We start from the raw sequence: 22858 nt of genomic DNA, 5'->3' as shown, positions 1-22858 counted from the left end.
AATAATAATCTGTCATAGTACCAATTTTATCAGTGAGCTTTGGGAAAAATAAACACAGTTTGGCTTAGCATCTGTTGGCTAGGTGTAACACCTTACCACCTCTTTGAAATTCACTACTCTAATTTATCTAATACCTCATTCTAAAACTCCAGCCATGCTTACTTATTTAATATTTCAAACCTAGCTTCTCTTGATACACCAAAGCCTTCAGACCAGCTGTCTCTAATTCAATTAAGTCCCACACACAGGCACACACTATTTCTACTTTTAAATAAATTCCAATAACATTATCAAAATTATTATATTTTCCTGACAAAGATGAAATTTAATTCCAGATTTTTACTGAATTCAAAAGTCTAATGGTGACCATGAAACCATTGTCAATTGTCCCATGAATGAATTTAAAAAAACACTGCAAAATTTGGGCCATTATCCATACATTGGTTATGTTCTTACTAAACCAATAATAATCCTTCAATTTTTCATTTTAGCTAATGGTCTGTTCTGTGGAACCTTATCAAATGCCTTATACAAGAACATTAAAAACTACATGCTATGTTATCTTTATATTTAACACCTCAATTCTGTTAGATTAGACAGACGTGACTTGGCCTTTTCAAATCCATGGTGGCTCTTTCCTCAGTTTAAATTTCTCCACATTCTCGATCACTGCCTTTAATTATAGGGTACAATAAGATCCCCGGAACAGAAGTTAAACTAACAAAGGTATAAATTCTTTCACCCTTAAGTGATGGAGCTACATTTGCAATTTTTCCAATCTAGGGGAATAATTCAGAATTGAGCGTGCTTTGGAAGATTATGGCGAAAGCATGTGCAGTTTCTTCACCTACTTTTAAAACCCTGGGGGTGGAAACAATCAGGCCTGAGGATTTGTTAGTTTCTTTGTGCCATTTTTTCTAATACGTTTTCCTTGCTTATATTAACTTCTGTGAGTTTCACTGCTTGAAGCATTATTGTTTTCCCTGGAATGTCATGTATATTATCCTCTTCCTCTACTGTGAAGACTGGCACAAAGTAATTATTCAGCAGGTCTGCTGTTTCGTTATTTTCATTTGCAATATTATCCATACCTCTTTGCAAAGGGCCCACATTGCCCATGCCTAATACCCTTTTTTCTAATACAGTTGTCAAAACTTGGTGTTAATCCTTGTTTCTTTTCATCTTCCTTTTCATAGCTCTTCCTGTTATTTGTCTTCCTTTGCTGTTCTTTATATCTCTGTCTCTTGGCTCTGCACTACTCTTTGCAACGTTGTATGGTTTTTTAGTTTTATTATTTCACATCTCTCTCCTCTACCATGGCTGTTATAAGGAGCTAAGGGCACTACTTATCAAATATATCACTATACACTGATCTGCCCTTTGCCCACCCACCCCTTGCTCAAAATCTGTTATGTTTTTAACTTTTCCCAATCTGATGAAAGGTCATCAACCTGAAACGTTATCTGTTTCTTTCTCCACAGACCTGCTGAGTACTTCCAGCATTTCCCATCTTTACGCTTATCTGGTATTATAGTTTTGACTGGTTTGTTGTCATCAGTCTCATCCCATTAAAATTAACCATACCAAGATCTGGAATCTTAGTAACTGTTACATTTCTCCTTTTAATAACCTAACAACGAATTTGATTATATCTTGATCACTGTTGAATAAATGTTCCCTCATTAGATTAACTAAACCTAGTTCAATACTTAATGTCATCTAGCCTGCTCTCTTGTAGATTTGAGAATGCATTGTTCCAGAAAACTATCTTGAATGCATGAAACAAGTTCATGAGCTTTCTGAGTTGAGCTATTCTACCCTTCCCAATCCATATTTTGCTTCAAGCCTCTCTAATCTCTGAATTAATACATGCTGCCACTTCATTGTTGCTGTTAGAAGGCCTGTAGATAACCAATCATTTTCCTTATAACAGAGCTAGATGGAATCAGAATCCATTGGGTCACCACCATTTGAAATGAGAGTTTTGCAAAGAGGCCACTATCCAGGGGATATAGAAACTGATTCTACCATAAGCTGTTTTATATTTACTAATTTTAACCATTACTGGATTTCCAATGTGTAAGAAAATAAATTATTTTTAGTTGCTAATTATATTACATTAAATATTGCAGTCTTAAATGAAGCATCTCTAATGTTTCCTTGTGCCAAAGATGCAAGGAAAACTAAAAATAAACCTAGAGGAGGAACTAACTAGATTCAATATAAGCTTTAAAAAAAAAAGTAATGGAGAGACTAATGAGATTAAAGATAAAGGAATCTCCAGGACCCGATTACTTTAAAAAAAATTGGTAAGGAAATTGTTGTTGCAGAAGTCATGATCTTCCAAAGTTCTCTCTTCAGGAATATTCCCTGCGATTGCGAAACTGCCAATGTAACTCCATTACTAGTGTTTAAGAATCATTGGAGAGAAAAACAAGGAAATTTGTTACAGGGTAGATATTGGAATCTGTTATTAGGGGCAGAGTGACTGAGCATTTGGACTAATATAAACTGATCAGGGAGAGTTGGCATGAATTTTTAACAGGAAAGTCATGATTAATATAACTAGTTCGATTTTTTTTTGAGGTAACTAACGTGGTAGATAAAGGAGTGTTTATAGATAGTATTTGTATGCTCTCCTATAAAGCACTTAAGGCCCCACATAGATTGTCAACAAAGATGAGAGCACATGGAATTGGAGGTGGCCTATTGGTTTGGAGGTAGGAAATAGCAAATGGGTACACATTCAACTTGGCAGGATGTGGCGAGTGGTGTCTCCCAGGGATCTGAGTTGGCAACTCAGTTATTCACTACATTTATAAATGACTTGAATGAAGGAATAGAGAAATCTAAGTTTGCTGATGACATTAAGTTACGTGATACAGTAAATAGTGCAGTCGGGAGCATAAAGTTGCAGGGGCTCGTTGATAAATTGTGTGTGGGCAAAACTATGAAAGATGGAGTTAATTGTGGAAAAGCGTATGATTATCCACCTAAGACCTAAAACAAAATCAGTATTTTCTAAATGGCAGGAAACTAGGAACTGTGCATGAGTAGAGTAATTTAGGCACCCTAAATGCATAAGTCAGGAAAAGCTAGGTGCAAAAAATAATTAAAAAGACTGAGTGTTAGCCTTTATCTTGAGGGCTGGAATACAAAGCAGTGAATGTTATTTTACGGTTAAATAAAGCTTTAGTTAGATCCCATCTGGAGCATTGCATTTAATTCTGGCCACTGCATCTCAGGAATGATTTATTGGCCTTGGAAGGGGTTCAGCATAGATTCACCAGAATGATGCTGGGACTAAAGGTCAGGTTATGAGGATAGTTTGCATAGACTCTGCTTGTATTCCTTGTGTTTGGAAGATTTAAGGGATGTTCTAATTAAGGTGCTTAAGATGATCCCCAGGAGCCTGTAAGTGAGATAGAAACTATTTCATCTCTTGGGACTCCAGATTAAGGGGGAATAACCTTGAAGTTGGAGCTCTGCTATTAAAGGTTGATGTCAGAAAGCATTTCTTCACATATAAAGTAGTGGAGATCTGGAACACCCTTTCCCCTAAAAAAGGTAGGCCAGTTGAAAATTTCAAAACTGAAGTTGATGGATTTTTGTCAGCTAAGGTTATTGAGAGTTACGGAATCAAGGTGGGTAGATGGAGTTAAGATGCGCGTCAGCCATGATCTAATGGAATGGCAAAACAGGCTCAAGGGATTGAATGACCTACTCCTATTCCTATGCTATTCACCAGGCTTTTGGTTAATTTTATTTTTTATTTAATTTATTCTGTTTATAGAGCGATCTTTATCTTATTCTGATGAGTCTCGACTGTCCAATCTTCTGCGGAGGATTTCCCGTGAAGATGACAGGGAGCGTAGGCTGGCTACAATAAAGCAATTAAAAGAGTTTATTCAGCAGCCAGAAAACAAAGTGGTGAGTTTTTTTTTTAAAAAGGGAGCAAATGGAAATGCACATCTGTTAGCATCTGAAGGTTAACATTTCCTCAGTGATGGGCCTACATGCTAAATGCTAACTTTTCTCTCTCCATTTGCTGCTCTATTCTTCCAAACTGAGCTATGTGCTTACTGTAGATGTGAACATTGGGGAGATTGACTATAGAGGAAAGTTTCTCAATAAATTTTGTTTGTTCTATAATTACAATCTTATCTTTTTGCAGGTTCTAATTAAGCAACTAGATAATGCTCTGACTGCAATACAGGATGTGCTTAATGAAAGGTATGTGTGAAACATGTCAGTTTTGGTAGAATTTGTAATTCTTTTAAACAACTTCTCACTTTTTGATGACAAAAACTTTTTTTCTGGATATAATTCTGATTGATTTGGGTTTAGCCAGCAGTACTTCTGGACTTCAGTTTGCTTTTGTGGGTGGGAGATGACAATGTGTCAAAGTAGTATGAATTTTAACCCTCCACATTTAAATAATGTAAAGATCACTTGCTCAAGAAATCTTTAAATACTATTCGGCCATTTTAATTTTGCTGCCTTTTTGGTACACCTGGAAGATTAAAATGTCCTTTGATTTTTACATTTTTTACTAATCATGTAGTTGATCATAGAATACTATTTGAAATTGTGACCTCAGAATAGCATGTCACTTTGTGATATGGTATGTTGGTGCTCCATACTATTCCAGCCTTCTTAATTTGTGGAGCATCATGTGTGTTATAAGTTTGTAGTATGTTAACCATAATAAACCACATTGCTGTACCGCTGATGTTGTAAAAAGGATCCTAATCTTTGAGTAGTAGACCCAGTTTTTTTTTAGTTTCTCATTCTGGGATCTGTAAAGGACATTGGGTAAGATTTGCTTAAGTAATCGTTAATCTTTGAAATCCATTATCTGCGTAGTTTATGAAGAGTTTTAGATACAAACTAAACTCTGGATGTTTGCAACTTGATTTGTTTGTGACTTTAGAAGTACTGGAGGATTTTTAACAAAAGTGGCTGTTGTACAACTAGCTTCTACTGTTACAAAAACATTGCTCATCCCACTTCTAATGTCAAATTGATGGGTTTGTATTTGGCTTGTAACTTCATTTGTTTAAATAAAATTACGAACTTTTGAGGAATGAAGTAATTCACAGCAAATTCAGCATTTATGCAGACATTTTTTTTAAAAATCATATATGGCGTAGGTGTATACACAGTGCAGGTATTAACATTTTTAAACTTATTATCAACAGTAGTAAACTACTTCATGAACTACGACAAGAAGGAGCTTGCTGCCTTGGCTTGCTGTGTGTATCTTTGAGTTATGAGGCCGAGAAAATATTTAAGTGGATTTTTAGCAAGTTTAGCTCTTCCACCAAAGATGAGGTAAAACTTCTATACTTATGTGCCACCTACAAAGCACTGGAAACTGCAGGAGAGAAGAAGGCATTTTCATCTGTAATGCAGGTTAGCCCTTAATTTTACGATCTTTTCAAATTGAAAGCCAGAATGCTTTGTTACATGTTTGCTTTTTGATACTCTTGTAAAATCTAATTTGGTGGTCATGTATTAACAATTTAGAGATGTCTGATGGCCAGGAAATTTGGAGAATAGCTGCAAGGAAGATTAAAATTTGTTCAGAACCATATAACATTTTCTACAACAACTGAACTTTCCAAAAGATTGAGTGTAATTGTGGTAGAAAACTTCCTGTTTGAACGACTATAAAACTTCCGAAAAGTATGTAAGATGGTAGTAAACCATTGTCCGACGCCAGTATAACAATGTGGCATCTATTTTGTTGGAATTAATTTGACTCTTATTTTTCCTAGCTGGTAATGGTCAGCCTACAGTCTGTTTTGGAAAATGTGGACACTCCAGAGCTACTGTGCCAGTGTGTGAAGTGCATTTTATTGGTGGCTCGTTGCTATCCCCATATATTTAGTACCAACTTTAGGGTAAGACTAATGAGATAAATGACATTTTATGATCTTTTAAGAATTTTAGCTGCAAATTAAAATCTGCTTTTGATTCTAAAGGACACTGTCGATATACTTGTTGGATGGCATATAGACCACACCCAGAAACAATCCCTTACACAACAAGTATCTGGTAAGATCATTTTATTTATTGCAGCACATCCTTAGAAGATTATCAGACCCTACTATTTATAAATGTTTAATATTTGAGCAAAATAGCTCATTTTAGCTGAAAATGGCAGGTTTTCAAGATGGTCTTGACAGCAAGATTAAGATGCGCACAATTGTATAAACTGACGTTCTAAAACATTAGAAACCAAACACCATGCAGTGAATCTTAAAATTATCTGAGTTGATCAATTAATGATATTTCACTTAAAACTAGATGGTTCAAACACAATTTAACAACAGTATGGCAACCTTTTTTGATTTTTTTAATTCATCTAATGAGGCAACTTGGTACTTTTATCTTATTGCTGTATTAATTGATCACCATTAATCTTTAGTTGCATCTAGCAAAATAACTAGTGAATTTTTAAGAAGGCTAATGGACTTTCCAGTCACAGCCAGAGAATCACTTGCAATGGCTTTTCTTCCTGCTCCCACACCCTTAGCTCTGGCATCCCCCGGTGATCTATCCATGGTCTCTTATTTCTCATCTACGTGGTGCTCCTTGTTGATATGATCTGAAAACATTGCATCAGTTTCTATATGTATGCTTTTGGCACACAACTCTGTCTCACCACCATCTCTGTTGACCCCGCTACTGTAAAAATTCTCAGATTGCTTGACCAACATATATAACCAGATGAGCAGAAATTTCCTCCAGCTAAATATTGGGAAGACTGACACCGTTGTCTGTGGCCCCCGCTGCAAACTCTCCATTCAACCTGACGTAATTCTTCTCCTGGTACCTGTCAAGTCTGTACCTGTAAAGTCTGAACCAGTCTGTTCACAAGGTCATATCTGACCTTGAGCTGAGCTTCTGACCAATGTATATTATTGACTTGGATGAGGGAAGTGAATGTACTATCGCCAGATTAGCTAATGCTATGATAATAGGTGGGAAAGCAAGTGGTGAGGGTGATGCAGAGTCTACAGAGGGATATAGACAGGTTAAGTGAGTGGGCAAAAATGTGGCAGATGGAATATAATGTGGGAAACTATGAGGTTATTCCCTTTGGCAAGAAGAATAGAGGAGCTGAATATTATTTAACAGAAGAAAGACTGAAGAAAGCTGCAGCACAGAGGGATTTGAGGGTCCTAGTGCATGAATCCCTAAAAGCTAACATACAAGTTCAGCAGGTAATAGGGAAGGCAAATGGAATGTTGGTATTTATTTCAAAGGGAGTGGAGTAAAAAATAGGGAAATCTTGCTAAAACTATACAACAGTGAACGGTTTTGGTCCCCCTTATCTAAGGAAAGATATCCTGGCATTGGAGGCAGTCCAGAGAAGGTTCACTAGGTTGATCCCAGGGATGGAGGGATTATCTTTTGAGGAGATGTTGAGTAGTTTGGGCCTGTGCTTATTGGAGTTTAGAAGAATGACCTTATTGAAACATGAGATTCTTAGGGGGCTTGCCAGAGTAGATGCTGATAGGTTGTTTCTTGTGCGAGAGTCTAGGACCAGAGAGCATAATCTCAGAGTAAGGGGTTGCCCATTTAAAACAGAGATGAGGAGGAATTCCTTCTCTGAGAGCAGTCAACCTGTGGAATTCTTTACTACAGAGGGCTGTGGAGTCTGGGTTGTTAAGTATATTCAAGACTGAGATAGACAGACAGATTTTTGATCAGTAAGGGAATCAAGGGTTATGGGGAAAAGGCAGGAAAGTGGAGTTGAGGATTATCAGATCAGCCACAATCTCATTGAATGGCAGAGCAGACTCGATGGGCCAAATGGCCTACATCTAATGGTCTTATCTACACCATCACTAAGATTGCCTATTTTCATCTCTGTACCATCACCTGGCTCTGCTGCTGCATCGGATTATCTGCTGATCCCCAGCCATACTTTTGCCACTTCTGGACCTGATTATTCTAATGCACTCTTGGCCAATGTCCGTAAACTTGAGGTCATCTAAAACATCGCCCTTGTCCTAACTTGTACTCAGTCCTATTCACTCATCAGCCCCGTGCTTGCTGACCTATATTGGCACCATTTCGTTAACGCTCCTGTGAAGCACTTTTGCTATGTTGAAGGCTCTATATAAATACAAGTTATTGCTGTTGGCTGTTAACAACAGTGAAGAGACTTAATTAAATTAGTTTGAGAAATTTATTACCTGAGCAGGTATTCATGCCAAGAATTTTAACGAATTATGTATTTTTTTCCTAATTGCATTATGCTGCACTTGTGGAATAAATTACTTGCTAATGCCTTGATGTTTTTGCTCAGTTTAGTTGCTGCCTCATGTCTTATTGGTTTATTCAATCTCGTTTTTTTTTTCCTTTTTCCCCATTTGTTTTCTGAATTTTTAACTTTTTTAAGGGTTTTTGTACAAAACAAACTAAAATGTAATGGTGTTTATTGTTATTTATTCCAAAGGTTGGTTGCAGTGTTTGGAACAGTTCTGGGTTGCAGATCTTGGATTTTCCACAACCCTTCTGGGACAGTTTTTAGAAGATATGGAGGCTTATGCTGAGGTATGGTACAGTTTTGACAAGTGTGAAAATGAGACAATACTTCTAAATAAAAGACTGCATACATTGTATGACACACTACTTCCCATTTGTTAGTTGTTTTCCACTTATTTGTCTACAGAGAAATAAACCTTCAAAAATTTTAATTGCAGTAAATTGATCCACATTTTATATCCAATGTAAAATGGGCAATTTTCTAATTTGAAACTGATTATTTAGATGCATACTAATCACAATATTCACTCAGTGGAAGCTACCTGCTTTTCTTTAAAATGAGTTCAAGATTACTCAATCATAGTGATTCCTAATTTCAAATGTTTGAAAGGCCTTTTCTTAAGGGCAATATAATTGTCTAGAAAATTCGGTGTCTGTCAATTTGCTGGACTGTTATGCTGTAGTGGTGTGTGATATTGTAATTTCAGAAACGCACTAGAGAGTAAAGCTCAATAAAAGACTCATTTATATTGCACTTTTCATGACCACCAGACGTCTCAAAGTACTTTACAGCCAATGAAGTATCTGTATTTTAAAGTGTAGTCAATATTGTAATGGTGGAAATGCAGCAACTAAACTAAACCGCAAACAGCAATGTGATCATGACCAGATAAAAATATTTTTTTATGATGCTGATTTGACGGATATTGGCCAGGATACCAGGGAGAACTCCCTTGTTGTTGGGTGTCAGGAAAATATAATAATGTTATTGGAATTTATTGTGAAATAGTAGTATCAGTGTCTGTGTGTGAGAGAGAGACTTCATTGGATTAAAGGCAGCTGGTCTGACGGCTTTGATGTATTAGAACTTGAGCTCGGTTTGAAATGTTAAGTAGGCAAAAATGGGAGAAGTTTAGAATATAAGGTGTAAAAGAACATTGCATTTTGAAATAAACCAAACTAGACTGTTTTCAAAGGAGGGTGAAATGTGTCACCTAACCAGGTAAAGTTCAGAAACAGTGTGTTTATTTTTCCCAAATATTACTGGCAAAATTGATACTATGATAATTTTTTATGATGAGGGAGGTAAAGTCCAAAGTCATAGCGAAACAATGGGAATTTGCGTTCAAGGGGAAAATATATATAAAGGAGAGAATGCTGTGTATAAAGGCCGGCGTTTCAAGATCTAACAAATAGGAAAAGCTTTCAGCACCTATGCCTCAAGCTGCTGTCTACATCAAACTGAAGTTAAGAAAACTCACTTTGAATTGGATTGTTCAAGCTATTATGTTTCTTTGCATGGGTCTTTTAAAATCTGTGTGTCTTACTGTTGCCTTCATGGAGGTGTAGCTCGGAGTCAGATTAATTAGGGGATTTAGATGTTATAGTAGTAATTTGTAGACACATGTATGTGTTTAAAATCATTTCTCTTAATAAATGTTTAATCTAGTTTTGTAAAAACATATAGGGCTCAGTGGTCTTATTACTAAATTCAAAGCCTGCATCTCGAAACATATAAATTGCAAAAATAGTTGTGGCAGTTGTCTCAAGCTTTCCTCTAGGATTTGAACAACTGAGCATTTACCATCGGCTGTACCACGACATGGTTGGGGCCTCTTTGCTGGATATATTTGAAATTCCTTGATTGGGTTGGAGTTGGTGAACCTTAAGGTTACGAGTACGAGAAGCACTTTGAATTCAGGAGTTGATGTGAGGTTTTTTGTAGTAGTGACACTGCAGTATGGCTTTGGCAGTTGTTTAGACTTGTCTGGGAGTTGAAGTTAAGTTTGGCTGATTTACAAAGGGTAACTAACTAAGTTAATGGAATTGGTGGATAAATTACAATTGGGGTTACCTGCAAGGGTGAAGAATGCAGGTATAAAAGAAGGTATAGCACAACATTTAAAGTTGGAAGTGATACTTGACACTGGTGCATCGTAGCTGGAGGTAGTGAGACTTCAGTTAGAAATGAAGAAGCTTGAATTTGAACAAGCAAAGGAAATGAGAAAACTTGGATTAGAGGCAAACGAGAAGGAAAAAGAATTGGAAATGAAAAAACTAGAGGCAGCAGAGAAAGAAAGGGAAAAAGAGATTATTTCAAAAAGAAATGGAAATGTGAAAACTTGACCTCCAGAGGGAAAAGCTAACAATGGAAGAGAGAATGAAGGAAAGAGACAGAGTTTATTAGCTTAAAAAGCTGAATTTTGAAAAGGAGACATCAGATGCTGAGGAAAGTTCTGATGATGAAGAAACCTTTAACCTAAAGCCCAGTGGGAAGATGTTTAAATTTGTACAAGCAAAGTTTGACGAAAGAGATGTGGAAGCATTCTTTATTTCATTTGAGAAGTTAGCTAAACAGATGAAATGACCACAGGAAAACTGGACATTGTTGTTACAATCCAGGTTGATGGGTAGAGCACATGAGGTTTCTGTTTCACAGTCAGAAGAAATGTCGGTGAACTATGATGTGATAAAAAAGGCTATTTTGTGTGCATATGATTTGGTTCCTGAGGCATACAGGCAGAAGTTTAGGAATATGAGAAAACAGCCTGGCAAACTTATATTGAGTTTGAGAGAGTAAAACAAGGTAATTTTGACCAGTGGATATGGGCATGAAAGATAGAGACAAATATGTAGCTCTTGAAGAGGTAATTCTTTGGAAGAATTTAAAGATTCAATCCTTCGGTAGTGAGAACTCGGGGAGGAACAAAGTTCAAAAATGGTAAGACAAGCAGCAGAGATAGCTGATGATTGAGTTAGTTCATAGAACTCAACCTTTCTTTCGTCCCCCTTTTAAATCAGAGAAGGATAGAAAATGAGACGGTGAAACGAAGGTAGGTAGCCAGAGAAGAGAAAGGAATTGGTGGAAATTCACAGGAAGGGTTTTTTCTCAGGTAAAAAGGTGCTGAGGGTAGAAGTGACATTTGAAAATTGAGGTGTTTTCATTGTAATAAAGTTGGGCATGCGAAATCTGTGTTAGAAATTGCAGGGAAAATCTGTTGGAATTGTAGGGGTGCAGAAAAGTTCTGTAAGTATAAGTACTGTGAGTTCTGAGATTCAGGCACAGGAAAAACCAGTGGTTTGTACACATGTCAAACAGGAAGAATCAGTGAAACGTAAAGAAGTAGGAATGTGTTCACAATTTACCCAAGAGAATTCTGAGGTGCAGGTTGCAGAAATGTTTAAAGATTTTGTGTGTGAAAGGAAAGTCTTTCCGTGTACAATATGGAGTCGGTAAAGATTTTAAAATGTTAAGAGACACGGGCTAGTCAATCCTTAATGCTGCGGGATAGTGACATTTGTTGTTCAGAGGGAGTATTGCAGGTACAAATAATAAGCGGGGTTCATGGAGATGCTAAACCTATTCCATTGTGGAAGGTAAATTTAAAGAGCAAGTGGAAAACAGGTGAGGTGATTGTTGGAGTAGTGGAAAAATTGCCCATAGGGGTTCAATTTCTAATGGTTAATATAGCTGGGTGTTGCCTATGGTGATTGAGCAGCCTGTAGAATTGTGTTTAACAGAAGGGTTGCAGAGAGCATCCTGGATTGTTTCCAGCTCGTGTTATAATGAGATCACAGGTTGAAACAAGAAGAACAGGAAGTTCAAAGGCAGGGAGAAGATGTGGAAATCCAATTAGCTGACACTGTGTTTGATAAAGTTGTTTAGGAAGAAAGTCTGGAAGACGATTCAGCTGAAGTGTTTAACTCGAGGTTAGCGAAGTTACAGAAAAAGGATTTGCAGATAAAACATTTATATCAGACAGCTTTACTCAGAAACAAAGGCAAAATGTATTCCAGAATGTTATTACCTTAAGGATAATGTTTTAATGAGAAAATGGAGGTCTTATCATACTTCAGCAAATGAAAGCTGGAGGGAGGTGCATCAGATTGTACTAACATTTGGATATAGAAATGAGATTCTGAGGAATTCCAGTGGGGTGATGTTCAGGAATTAGACACAGGCGAAGATACAGAAACATTTTTTTTGGCCTGGATTGCATAGGGATGTAGGCAAATTCTGTAGAAGGTGCCACACGTCGGGTGATAGGGAAACCATAAGCAGGCACTTTTAATTCCAATTCCAAGATATGGTTTACTTAAAGAAATACAATCAAATCAGGGTTCAAATTTCATGTCACAGCTGTTTTGGGAATAAAACAATAGAAGTCAACAGCTTATCACCCTGAATCACAAGGAACTTTGGAAAGGTGGCATCAAACTCTTAAAAACTATGATGAGAGTATACTGTCAGGATTATCCACAGGATTGGAATATGGAATCCCATTATCATTGTTTACTATTAGGGAAGCTCCTATTGCATCGACTGGTTTTAGTCCTTTCAAACTAGTTTATGGTCATGAGGTAAGGGATCATTGAAATTGATTCATGAGAAATTGGTGGGTCAAAATTCAGAAACTACTCCTGGATTATGTATCAAACTTCAGAGAGAGATTAGACAGAGCATGTGAGTTAGCTAGGGAACATTTAAAAAATATCACAGCAAGTGATGAAAATGAAAGCAGTCTGGAAAGCTACAGTTTGTAGTTTTGTTGCGGGGGCGAAAGTATTAGTTCTGTTACCAGTACTGGGTGACTCATTAAAGACAAGGTTTAGTGGGCCTGACATGATTGAAAGGAAGCTGAGTGAAGTGAATTATTTAATAAATAATCCAGATAGAAGAAAAAATCAGAGGGTGTGTCATGTAAATATGCTTAAAAAGCATTTTGTCAGGGAAGAGGACCAAAAGGAGGTGTTAGTGGTGGTAAATAATAAGAAAGAGGTAGAAATGCAGGATTCTGAAATTGATTTTTTTCTAATCAAATTGGATAATGAGGGAGCAGTTGAAAATTTAAACGTAATATTGAGTTACCTTCCAGACAATTGTCAGTGATTTGGAGAAGCTATTGCAGTCTCACAAAGATATTTGTGGAAATAAGTTGAAGAGGACAAATTTAGCTATACATAATGTGTCTGTAGAAGTTTCATCTTCGCAGAGGCAACATCCTTATAGATTAAGCCTGGCAAAGTTATCAAGTACAGAAAGAAATCGAATTCATGCTTCAAAATTATATCATTGAGTCTAGTTGCAGTAACTGGAGTTCGCTTATTGTGCTGGTAATGAAACCAGATGGAACATACAGACTGTGTGGACTATTGAAAGGTGAATGTGGTGACAAAAGCGGATTCATATCCTATACCACTGTTGGAAGATTGTATTGAAAAAGTGGGACAATCAACATTTATCACAAAGACTGACTTGCTAAAAGGATTATAGGAGAGAGCAAAGGAGATATCGGCTTTTGTGATGCCAGATGGACTATATCAGTTTAAAGTCATACTGTTTGGCATGAAAAATGCACCTGCAACTTTTCAAAGACTGACAAAGTAATTGCAGGTCTGAGCAATTGTGCTGTTTACATTGACGACTTGATAGTTTTCAGTCAGACATGGGAGGAGCATTTACAACATCTGGAAGAATTATTTACTCGATTGGAAGAAGCTAATTTGGTGGTGAACTTGGCTAAAAGTGAATTTGCAAAAGCGCAAGTTACGTATCTAGGCCATACCGTTGGAGATAGTAAGGTGGCTCCGAGAGATGTGAAAGTCAAGGCTATCATGGATTTCCCTGAACTGAAATGATTTCTGTTGATACGAGGAATTTGTATATATTATGTTAATGCATGCATCTGGTATTGTAACTAAGTTTATAGAAAAGTATAGGAGATAGTATAAGATGGGTTAATAAAAATAAAGCCATATTTTCAAATTATGATGGTTCATTTTTCAATGAGGGGGAGGATGTCAGGAAGATATAATAATATTGGAATTTATTGTAAAATTGTGTTTTGTGTGTTAATTGGATTAAAGGCAGCTGGTCTGAAGGCTGATGTATTAGAAGATGAGCTAGGTTTGAAATGTTAAGTAGGTAAACATGGGGGAAGTTTAGAATGTAAGATGTAAAAGAACATTTGCATTTTGAAATAAACCAGATTAGATTCTTTTTCAGAGGGGTGAAATGTGTCACCTAGCCAGGTGAAGTTCAGAAACAGTGGGCTGAATTTTCCCAGAATTGCACTAAGTACGGTAGCGGGTAGGTAAAATGGAGTCCTACCCGCCAATGAAAATGGCAGGTTTTCACGTCATGTCTTCCTGAGCCCGCCTCATTATATATTCACTCCCACAAAAAACGCCGTTTCCATGGCAGGCGGGCTCTCATTTGCCCGCTCACCATCACACCGCTGTTGCATCACGCTGGCCACCATCTTTAAAAGGCAGGTGCCAGTAAAGCACTCATCGCCACCAGCTCACCATTGCTGGCTGGGAGACGTGGCCAGTAAAGGAAAAAAGACTGCAGCCCCCCCAGCTTCAACGACGGGTCCCTTGAGCGACTGCTGGATGCCGTGGAGGCCTGCCGGGGGATGTGCTTTACCCTGCTCTGGCCGCAGGATGGGTAGCAATGTCACCAATCCAGCTTGGGAGGTGGTGGCAGCGGTAGTCAGCGCCAACACCCTTCAGAAGAGGACAACCACCTAGTGCCACAAAAGGATGAATGATCTCCTCTGTTCCGCCAGGGTAAGTCACTCTTTTCATCACTCCCTACTCTCTCGCTCACAAATCCATCACTCACTCGCAGGGCCCACCCTCCTTGCCAATGCAAGGGACATCACACTTTTTCGCACTCTTCCACGCACACCATCGTTGTCCTCATCCCATTCATGGGACCACTCACCACCCACACAGGCCAGGCATACTCTGACCTGCAGGCGTCCTGTTACACATTCTCCATCTCTATCCATGCAGGACAAACTGGCTCACAACAGGAGGGAAAGGTCGCAGACTGGTGGAAGGATGCCGGAATTCAAAGTTCTGGCAGAATTTGAAAACAGCCATCCAGCTGGCCGGCGATGACCAGGACTGGTCCTGTGCTGATGGTGAAGTCGGTGCTGCTCTACCAAGTGAGAATCCAGCAGTGCAACATCCATCAGATAACCATCACGTTGAGTGATGTGTCCTTTTTCACAGGCCACTGCCATGTACTAATTATCTCCCCTTGCTTTCGCAGGCACATGTGGGAAGCAGCAGATGGAGTCCACAACCCAGAGCCTCCAATCAAGCCCCGAAGAAACCTCCAAAGAGGAATCTGAAGGCACCCTCCCTGAAGTCTCGTCACAGCGCTCACCCACACCCGACACCAGTGCAGAGAGATACACCTCGGTGGGACCTAGCTTTACAGTAGCCTTGGGACTACAATCTGGTGAACACATCGCACTTTCTGATCCACAGCAGGCAGAGGCAGGGACTTCGAGGTCCCCGGCACTCTGAGGACTGCTGGAGGCCAGGACGTTACGGAGTCCAAGTCAGATGACGAGCCTCTAGACTCTCATGTTGCTGGAGCTGCAAAGGCAAGCTCGGGAACATCAGGAAGGAATGGTCGCTGCACTCCTCAGATTGCAAGGCACAATGGAGGAGCCTGTCCATCTTCTGATGAGCAGTGTTCGTGTCACTCAGATGTGAAACCATTCTGCTCAAGACAAAAGGCAGGTGTCTCGGTCCAGGGCCTATTCCCTGTGCTCTTTGCAGCCTTCAGACCACAGTAATGGTCCCGCCTCACACTCCCTGGAAACATTATTGATGCCTGCACCTTGGCAGTGCTGGTCCTTGCTGCCAGAATGTAGTGGGCAGGCGCCACAGAGCTCTCTCATACTGTGTGCTCTCAGCACCTTTTAAGGTGGCGCTGGCCCCCATCACACAGTGATGCTGTGCACCAGCTCCTGAAGGGCTGAGGCGCTGAAGGCAGACAAGGCATCAGATGCATCTAAAGTGTCATGGCTGCATCTCTGAGATGGCCTTGATCATGGAGCGCAAGAGCTACCCTCGGCCAGACTGGAGTCAGACATTCACAGAGGCGATGTGAAGATCTGTGGAGTGCCCTCACTGCATGTTGTCATCATTCGCCTGCGTTCAAGCGATTATTAGAGCCTCCGCTGCATCTCCATGACAGGAGCACTCTCAGAGGCTTTTAGCGCTGAGATAAGCCAGACTGGAGTCAAACATTCACAACTGCGATGCGAGGATCTACAGGGACATCTCACTGCATGTCGTCATCCTTCACAAATCTGGCAGCTATGAGGGCCTCCCGAGTGCGCCTGCCTCGTCTAGCCAGTGTGAGAGCCTCATCCCCATCATCGTCACCACCAAGGACCCCCTCACCCTCATTCCCGCCGGTGTCGTCCTCTTTGGAGGAGATATGTAGCTCCTCCATCTCCTCAGCCAACTCCTCACCCTGTTGCAGCGCCAGGTTGTAAAGGGCGCAGCAGACAACGACGATGCGTGACATCCTGTGCGGACTGTTTTGCAGGGCTCCACCAGACTGGCCCAGGCACCAGAACCGCATCTTCAGCATCCCGATGGTCTGCTCCACCAAGTTGCGAGCTGCAGCATGAACCTCATTATCCCGTCACTCTGCTGCAGTCTGAGGCCGCTGCATGGGTGTCATCAGCCACGGCCTCTACGGGTAGCCCTGGTCCCCAAGGAGCCAACCCTGCCCCTTCTGTGGACCCTGGAAGACTGCAGGGATCTGCGAGCGACTTGGGATGTAGACATCGTGCACACTCCCTGGAAACCGTGTGCATACCTGCAGGATGTGTTTCTAGTAGCCGCATACCAGCTGCACATTCAGCGAATGGAAGCCCTTGCGGTTGAGCGGTTGATGAAGTCCACCGAGTGTAGTGATGGAGACCTGAGAGCCATGTGAGTGCAGTCAATCGCACCCTGCACCTGTGGGAATCCCGAGATCAGGGCGAATCCAATGGGTCCCGGGTGAAGTGCACAAAGTTGTGTGCCATGGGGAAGATGGCATCATGGATGCACTTGTGGGTAGCGGATTGTGAAATCTCACAGAGGTCACCTGTGAAGCCCTGAAAGGAGCCACTGGCATAGGAATTGAGCGCCACAGTCACTTTCACAGCCACTGGCAGTTGATGCCCTCCATGTCCCCTTGGCGCCAAGTCCTGCAGTAAGTGGCATATGTGAGCCACCAGGTCCCTTCAGGGAGGTTGCTGCTCCTGCCTTTGCACGGCCAGGTGCCTCAGTCACTCTCTCCTCCGTCTCCTACAGCCTCTGTCGGCCATCAGGTATACAGCTAGATCACCAGGATCCATGATCCTGACGTGGTCCTCCTGCAGCATGAAAGAGAGAGAGATGTGGTTATCATGGCTGTACTTAACACCTTCCCTGGCCCTGTGTGACTGGCCCTTAATGCTTCCTGAAGAGAGCTGGTCATCCCACGGATGGTCAGAGATGAGTACGCTGCATGGCTGTGCTGTCAACCTGCAACATGGGGGACACTGGTCCAAACCAGGATGCTAAGATTGGAAGGGGCTGTGAGCACCTCGAGCAGTGACTGCTACATGGCCAACGTTGGCAAGTAGATTGTCCAACGTGTGCAGTCCAACTGCTCCGTAGTCCAATAAAGTGGTGGCGGACTCAAAGTCTGTGCCGGGGGTGCGGCAAGATATGGAGTGCTTGTTGGCCCTTTGGTGCCTCTGCGATGCTTGCATGGGCGGGCAGGCGAGGAGCCTGACCCCAATCATATCACTGTGGCTGTGCCTGACCTGTCTATGCTTAGGCATGGTCAGTTTATACAGGTGTCCCTAATGCGTGGCCATTTCCCTCGATTACTCTGCGCCCACCTTGATTGCCTGTGCACCGGATGCAGCACCAGAGCAGACCCTCCCCCTCACCCCCAACTCAGCTGTTGCCTCCAAGGCTGGCCAGCACATGCCCCCAAACAGCCTCCACCCCTCAGCAGTCTCCTACGGGGCCAGGCATCAGTTTCCCCTGGCACCCTGAGGCCTTTAAACAATAGGCGAGCTGTGGAGAACGCTGCTGCTCACTCACCTCAGTTCCCCCAAAGTGAAGGCTGCCAAGTGTATGTCGCCTGCGTGTTGTTGTGAAACATGTCAGCGTGCTTTCCCACCGACGTGGATGGACGATACGGCGGAGCTCCAAGAGCCTGGCGGGGTGGCCTTTTAATTATATGCTCATGTATTACAATTAGCTCCCCGCTGACCGATGGCGGGAAACATGGCCTGCCGATGGCGGGCTGAGCGGAAGATCGTGACCTACCATTATGCCGTCATGAAGTGGGTCCTGCCATATTTTTCATGCACACCCACCACCAGCGGGCTCAGAAAATTCCACCCAGTGTGTTTATTTTTCTCACATTACCAGCAAAATTGATACTGAAATTTTTATAATCATTGAGGTTAAGAACATAAGGAATAGGAGCAGGAGTAAGCCTGCCCTGCCATTTAATAAGATCATGGCTCATCTGCCCCAGGCCTCAACTCTTTTTTTTGCCAGCTCCTCATAACCCTCAATTCCTCTATTTCAAAAATCTATCTACCTCTTTTTAAATACTTTCAGTGATCTAGCCTCCACAACTCTTTGGGGTAAAGTCCAAAGACATGGTGAAACAATGGGAATTTGCATTCAATGGGGAAAATATGTATAAAGGAGAGAATGCTATGTGCAAAGGCAGACATTTTAAGATCTAACATGTGGGGAAAGCTTTCAGCATTTACGCCTCGAGCTGCTGTCTACAACAAACTGAAGTTAAGAAAACTCGCTTTGAATTGGATTGTTCAGGGTATTATGTTTCTTTGCCTGGGCCTTTTAAAATCTGTGCGTCTTACTGTTGCCTTTGCCCAGGTGTATCTTGGAGTCAGATTAATTTAGGGATTTAGAAGTTATTATAGTAATTTGTAGACATATGTGCTTAAAATAATTTCTCTTATTAATAAATGTTTAATCTAGTTTTGTGAAAACCTATAAGGCTCAGTGGCCTTATTCCCATTGAATTCAAAGCCTGCATTTCAAAACATACAAATTACAAAAATAGCTGTGGCAGTTGTTCCAAGTTTCTGTCTGGGATTTGAGCAACTCAGCATTTACCATCGGTTGTGCCTTAACATTGGGACAATAATGAATCCTACTACTTGCACCATCCTGCACTGATCAGCAACAGTATCTGCCAGAATGTGCTAACGAGTTTTCTTTATAGTTGTTTCAAAATTGGTGCTCAAAACGTTAAGTGCGCTGACTTTTGGGGCATTTCAAGCAACTATATCCCGTTGTTCAGACCAATTCAAATTCTAATTACCTTAGTGATGTGTCTGTCACTGAGTGTTGAGTGATGATGCCAAATGAAACTGACAAAGTAGTTGAGACAGTTCAAAGTTAGTTGGATTGTCACTATCGTCACTCTGGCATGTGATGAATTTCCCAGAAAACTTTGGCTTTGGATCGGAGTGGGCTGAACTCTGGCCTTAGGGCAATAACTCAGTTGCTGCAAATTCTCGGCTAGTGTGTTGTGTCCATTGAATAATAAAAGGGACCGTAGATTATTTTCTTTACAGCTCCTAATTGATGAATGAATTGACTGATTATTTGCATTTACAGGATCTTAGTCATGTGGCCTCTGGAGAGTCAGTTGATGAGGACATTCCACCTCCTTCAGTCTCGTTACCAAAGTTAGCAGCACTGCTAAGAGTTTTCAGCACTGTGGTGAGAAGCATTGGAGAACGTTTCAGCCCAATTAGAGGACCTCCAATCACTGAGGCTTATGTGACAGATGTAAGAAAATGCATTTAGACATTTTTGTACCAAAATTTTTAGTCTTCCCCTTACTAAGGTTATAAGGATAAGCCCAGCAATTACAGACAATCAGTTTAACTTCAGCGATGGGGAAGCTTCTAGAGACAATTATTTGGGATAGAATTAGTAGTTACATGGAAAAATGTTGATTGATTAGGAAGAGCCAGCATGGATTTCTAAAGGGAAAATCGTGTTTAACTAACTTGCTGGAGTGTTTTGAAGAGATGACAGAGAGGGTTGGTGAGGGTAATGTTGATGTGGTATGCATGGACTTTTGAGGATCTTGCTTAAACTGTGTTTCTCTTTTAATCTAGGTCCTCCTGCGGGTTGTGAATTGTGTAACCACAGCCAAACAAGTTTTCTTTTCTGAGGCAGTATTGACAGCCGCAAATGAATGTGTGTGTGTTCTACTGGGTAGTATGGACTCTGATATAGCCAAACATTGTGAAATTACCATTACTTATGGGTTGGATCAACTGGACAGTTGTCAGATGTTTGGTGCTGAGTATATCATCTCTGTCTTAAACCTGTTGACTCTGGTGAGTCTGCTTACATTTTTGAGGATTTAAATTTTTGTACCAATTATGTGATTATTTATAGTTCCAAAAAAATTCCTCTTGGATCAGTGCCTTTGGATTCTATAACAAGAAAAGGAATTTGCATTTATATAAGCACTTTTCATGAATTCAGGATATCCCAAGTAGTGCACAGTTAATGAAGTACTTTGGAAGTGTCGCCACTATTGTAGGAAAGCTCAAGCAGTCAAACTGCCCACAGCTGCGACCCACAAAAAGTGATGAGAATAAGCCAAATAATCTGATTTTAATGATTTTGGTTAAGAGGTAAATTTTGGCCTTGCTTTTCAAATGAAAATATCTATGGGATCTTCCGCATCCACCTGAGAGGACAGAGGGGCCTTCAGTTTAACATCTCATCTGAGAGATGGCACCAAGATGTCAAACTTGGTTCACATAACCTAGAAGTGTCAGCCCAGAATTTGTGCTCAAGTTTGTGGAGTAGGTCCTGAACCCACAGCCTCCTGACTCAGGCAAGAGTGCTGCCATTGAGCCAAGGATGACACCTATAATAGCATTAAATTCCTACCATTTAATAATCCTATGTACTGTCATAATTTTTAAAAAAAAGTTTTGTTTTCCAGATTGTGGAACAAATAAATACAAAATTGCCAGCATCATTTGTTGAAAAATTGTTTTCACCACATTCTAAGTTACTTCAGCTCCGTTTTCACAGGGAAAAAGAGGTAAGACCACGGACAGATGTGAGTTGAATGTGTTTTTCAAGAATGCAAGATCCTACTCTGGCAGAAATGAGCATTTCATATAGTATGTTGAAATTCTATGAACATGTGAAAATATAATTAATTATTCAGTATCTGCTATTTAAACTTGTATAGTTTCCTCCTTTGCAGGTAATTTTGAAGATGGCTTTTACTGGAAGTTTCTAAATTAATTTTAAATGGGAATATATCCAAGAGTATAGGAAAATCTTTTAAAGGATCGCTATATGCTGAGAATTTTTTTTCACTCTTTGAGGATCATCAAAGGATGCGATATGTAGGAATGAAAATATGGTTCTGTTCAAGTAGAATGGGATGTTGTACATGAGGCAAAGCATCTGTTTTTACTGTTGGCCTTTACAATGAAACCGTGAAGTTGGGGCCATAATTCGTTAATGTCATTATAGAGAGAAGATGCTTAGTAGTATCCAGAATTTCTGTAGGTAGCAAACTGATGTATTTGAGTTAAAATAAAGATCAGTATTGAGCGTGGTAGAGATAAGATAAATGTGTCATTTGCGAATATTTTACCAACTGCTTTCAAGTGGTTTATACGGTGATCTGGTAATCTTGTACAGCAAAATGACTGAGTGATTGGTATAGAAAATTTCGATTCCTAACCTTGCCCTCCCTCCCTAACAGCACTGTGGGTGTATCTACACCACATTGCCTGCAGCGGTTCAAGAAGGCAGCTTACCACCAGCTTCTCAAGGGCAATTGGGGATGGGTAATAAATGCTGGCCCAGCCAGCGATGTCCACATCCCATGAAAGAATATTTTTTTAAAAGAACTTAAATGCTAATGCACCTATTTATTTTTGGCTAATGTATGAATTATTTAAATATCATTTCAAACTGCAAAGTATTGTGCTGCTCTTTCAATGCTTAGGTAACTGACTGCTTTGAAGTTATATTATAATCATGAAAGAATGAGCTGTTATATCATTAAACGTAGTGTTTTGTAGTGTAGTGATTACGAATTTAAATTTATTTTAAAATGTTTCTGAACTGGAAAACCTCAATTGTAATATAGGAGTAGATGAGCATAATCTGTGTTGGTATCATTGATTCCTTATGACCTGCATTTGAACAGAAAGCAGAGTCCTTATTTGTTTTGAATACTGTTTAGATCTTTCTCGGAGTGGTTTATGAGGCACTTCTAATCTGCTAAAGAAAAAGCACTCAAAATTACAAAATTATGTTGACTGTCAAAAAAGGAGTTAATTTTCTCATTTCTCTCGCTGTGCTGCTGTTATTTGGCAGACTCCCTATTTACATGTGTAACTGGGAGTTCCAATTAAGCCGTGGCTGCCTGGTGAGAAACTGAAGAAATTCACCCTCATTGACTCAGCAGCTTGCCAGCTTTGTGTTGCTGCTTTAAATTGCTGCAGCATAGATTGGA

General features: G+C 40.3%; 1 protein-coding gene across 3 annotated transcripts in view; it reads left to right on the top strand.

The window, feature by feature from the left end:
• smg1 (SMG1 nonsense mediated mRNA decay associated PI3K related kinase) overlaps positions 1-22858 on the top strand; it is a 166013-nt gene that overhangs the window by 41045 nt on the left and 102110 nt on the right. For all 3 annotated transcript variants that reach the window (XM_078559158.1, XM_078559160.1, XM_078559159.1), the window contains 9 exons: positions 3794-3930; positions 4175-4233; positions 5202-5415; positions 5781-5906; positions 5988-6060; positions 8474-8571; positions 19966-20139; positions 20475-20699; positions 21320-21421. In XM_078559158.1, coding sequence (XP_078415284.1) covers positions 3794-3930; positions 4175-4233; positions 5202-5415; positions 5781-5906; positions 5988-6060; positions 8474-8571; positions 19966-20139; positions 20475-20699; positions 21320-21421 — 1208 coding nt within the window. The remainder of the gene's footprint in view (positions 1-3793; positions 3931-4174; positions 4234-5201; positions 5416-5780; positions 5907-5987; positions 6061-8473; positions 8572-19965; positions 20140-20474; positions 20700-21319; positions 21422-22858) is intronic.

Source organism: Cetorhinus maximus, chromosome 15 (genome assembly GCF_964194155.1).
Source record: "Cetorhinus maximus chromosome 15, sCetMax3.hap1.1, whole genome shotgun sequence".
In the NCBI taxonomy this organism is placed as follows: Eukaryota; Metazoa; Chordata; class Chondrichthyes; order Lamniformes; family Cetorhinidae; genus Cetorhinus; species Cetorhinus maximus.
The sequence above is the reverse complement of the archived record's forward strand: the minus strand, read 5'-3'. Positions and strand labels throughout refer to the sequence as shown.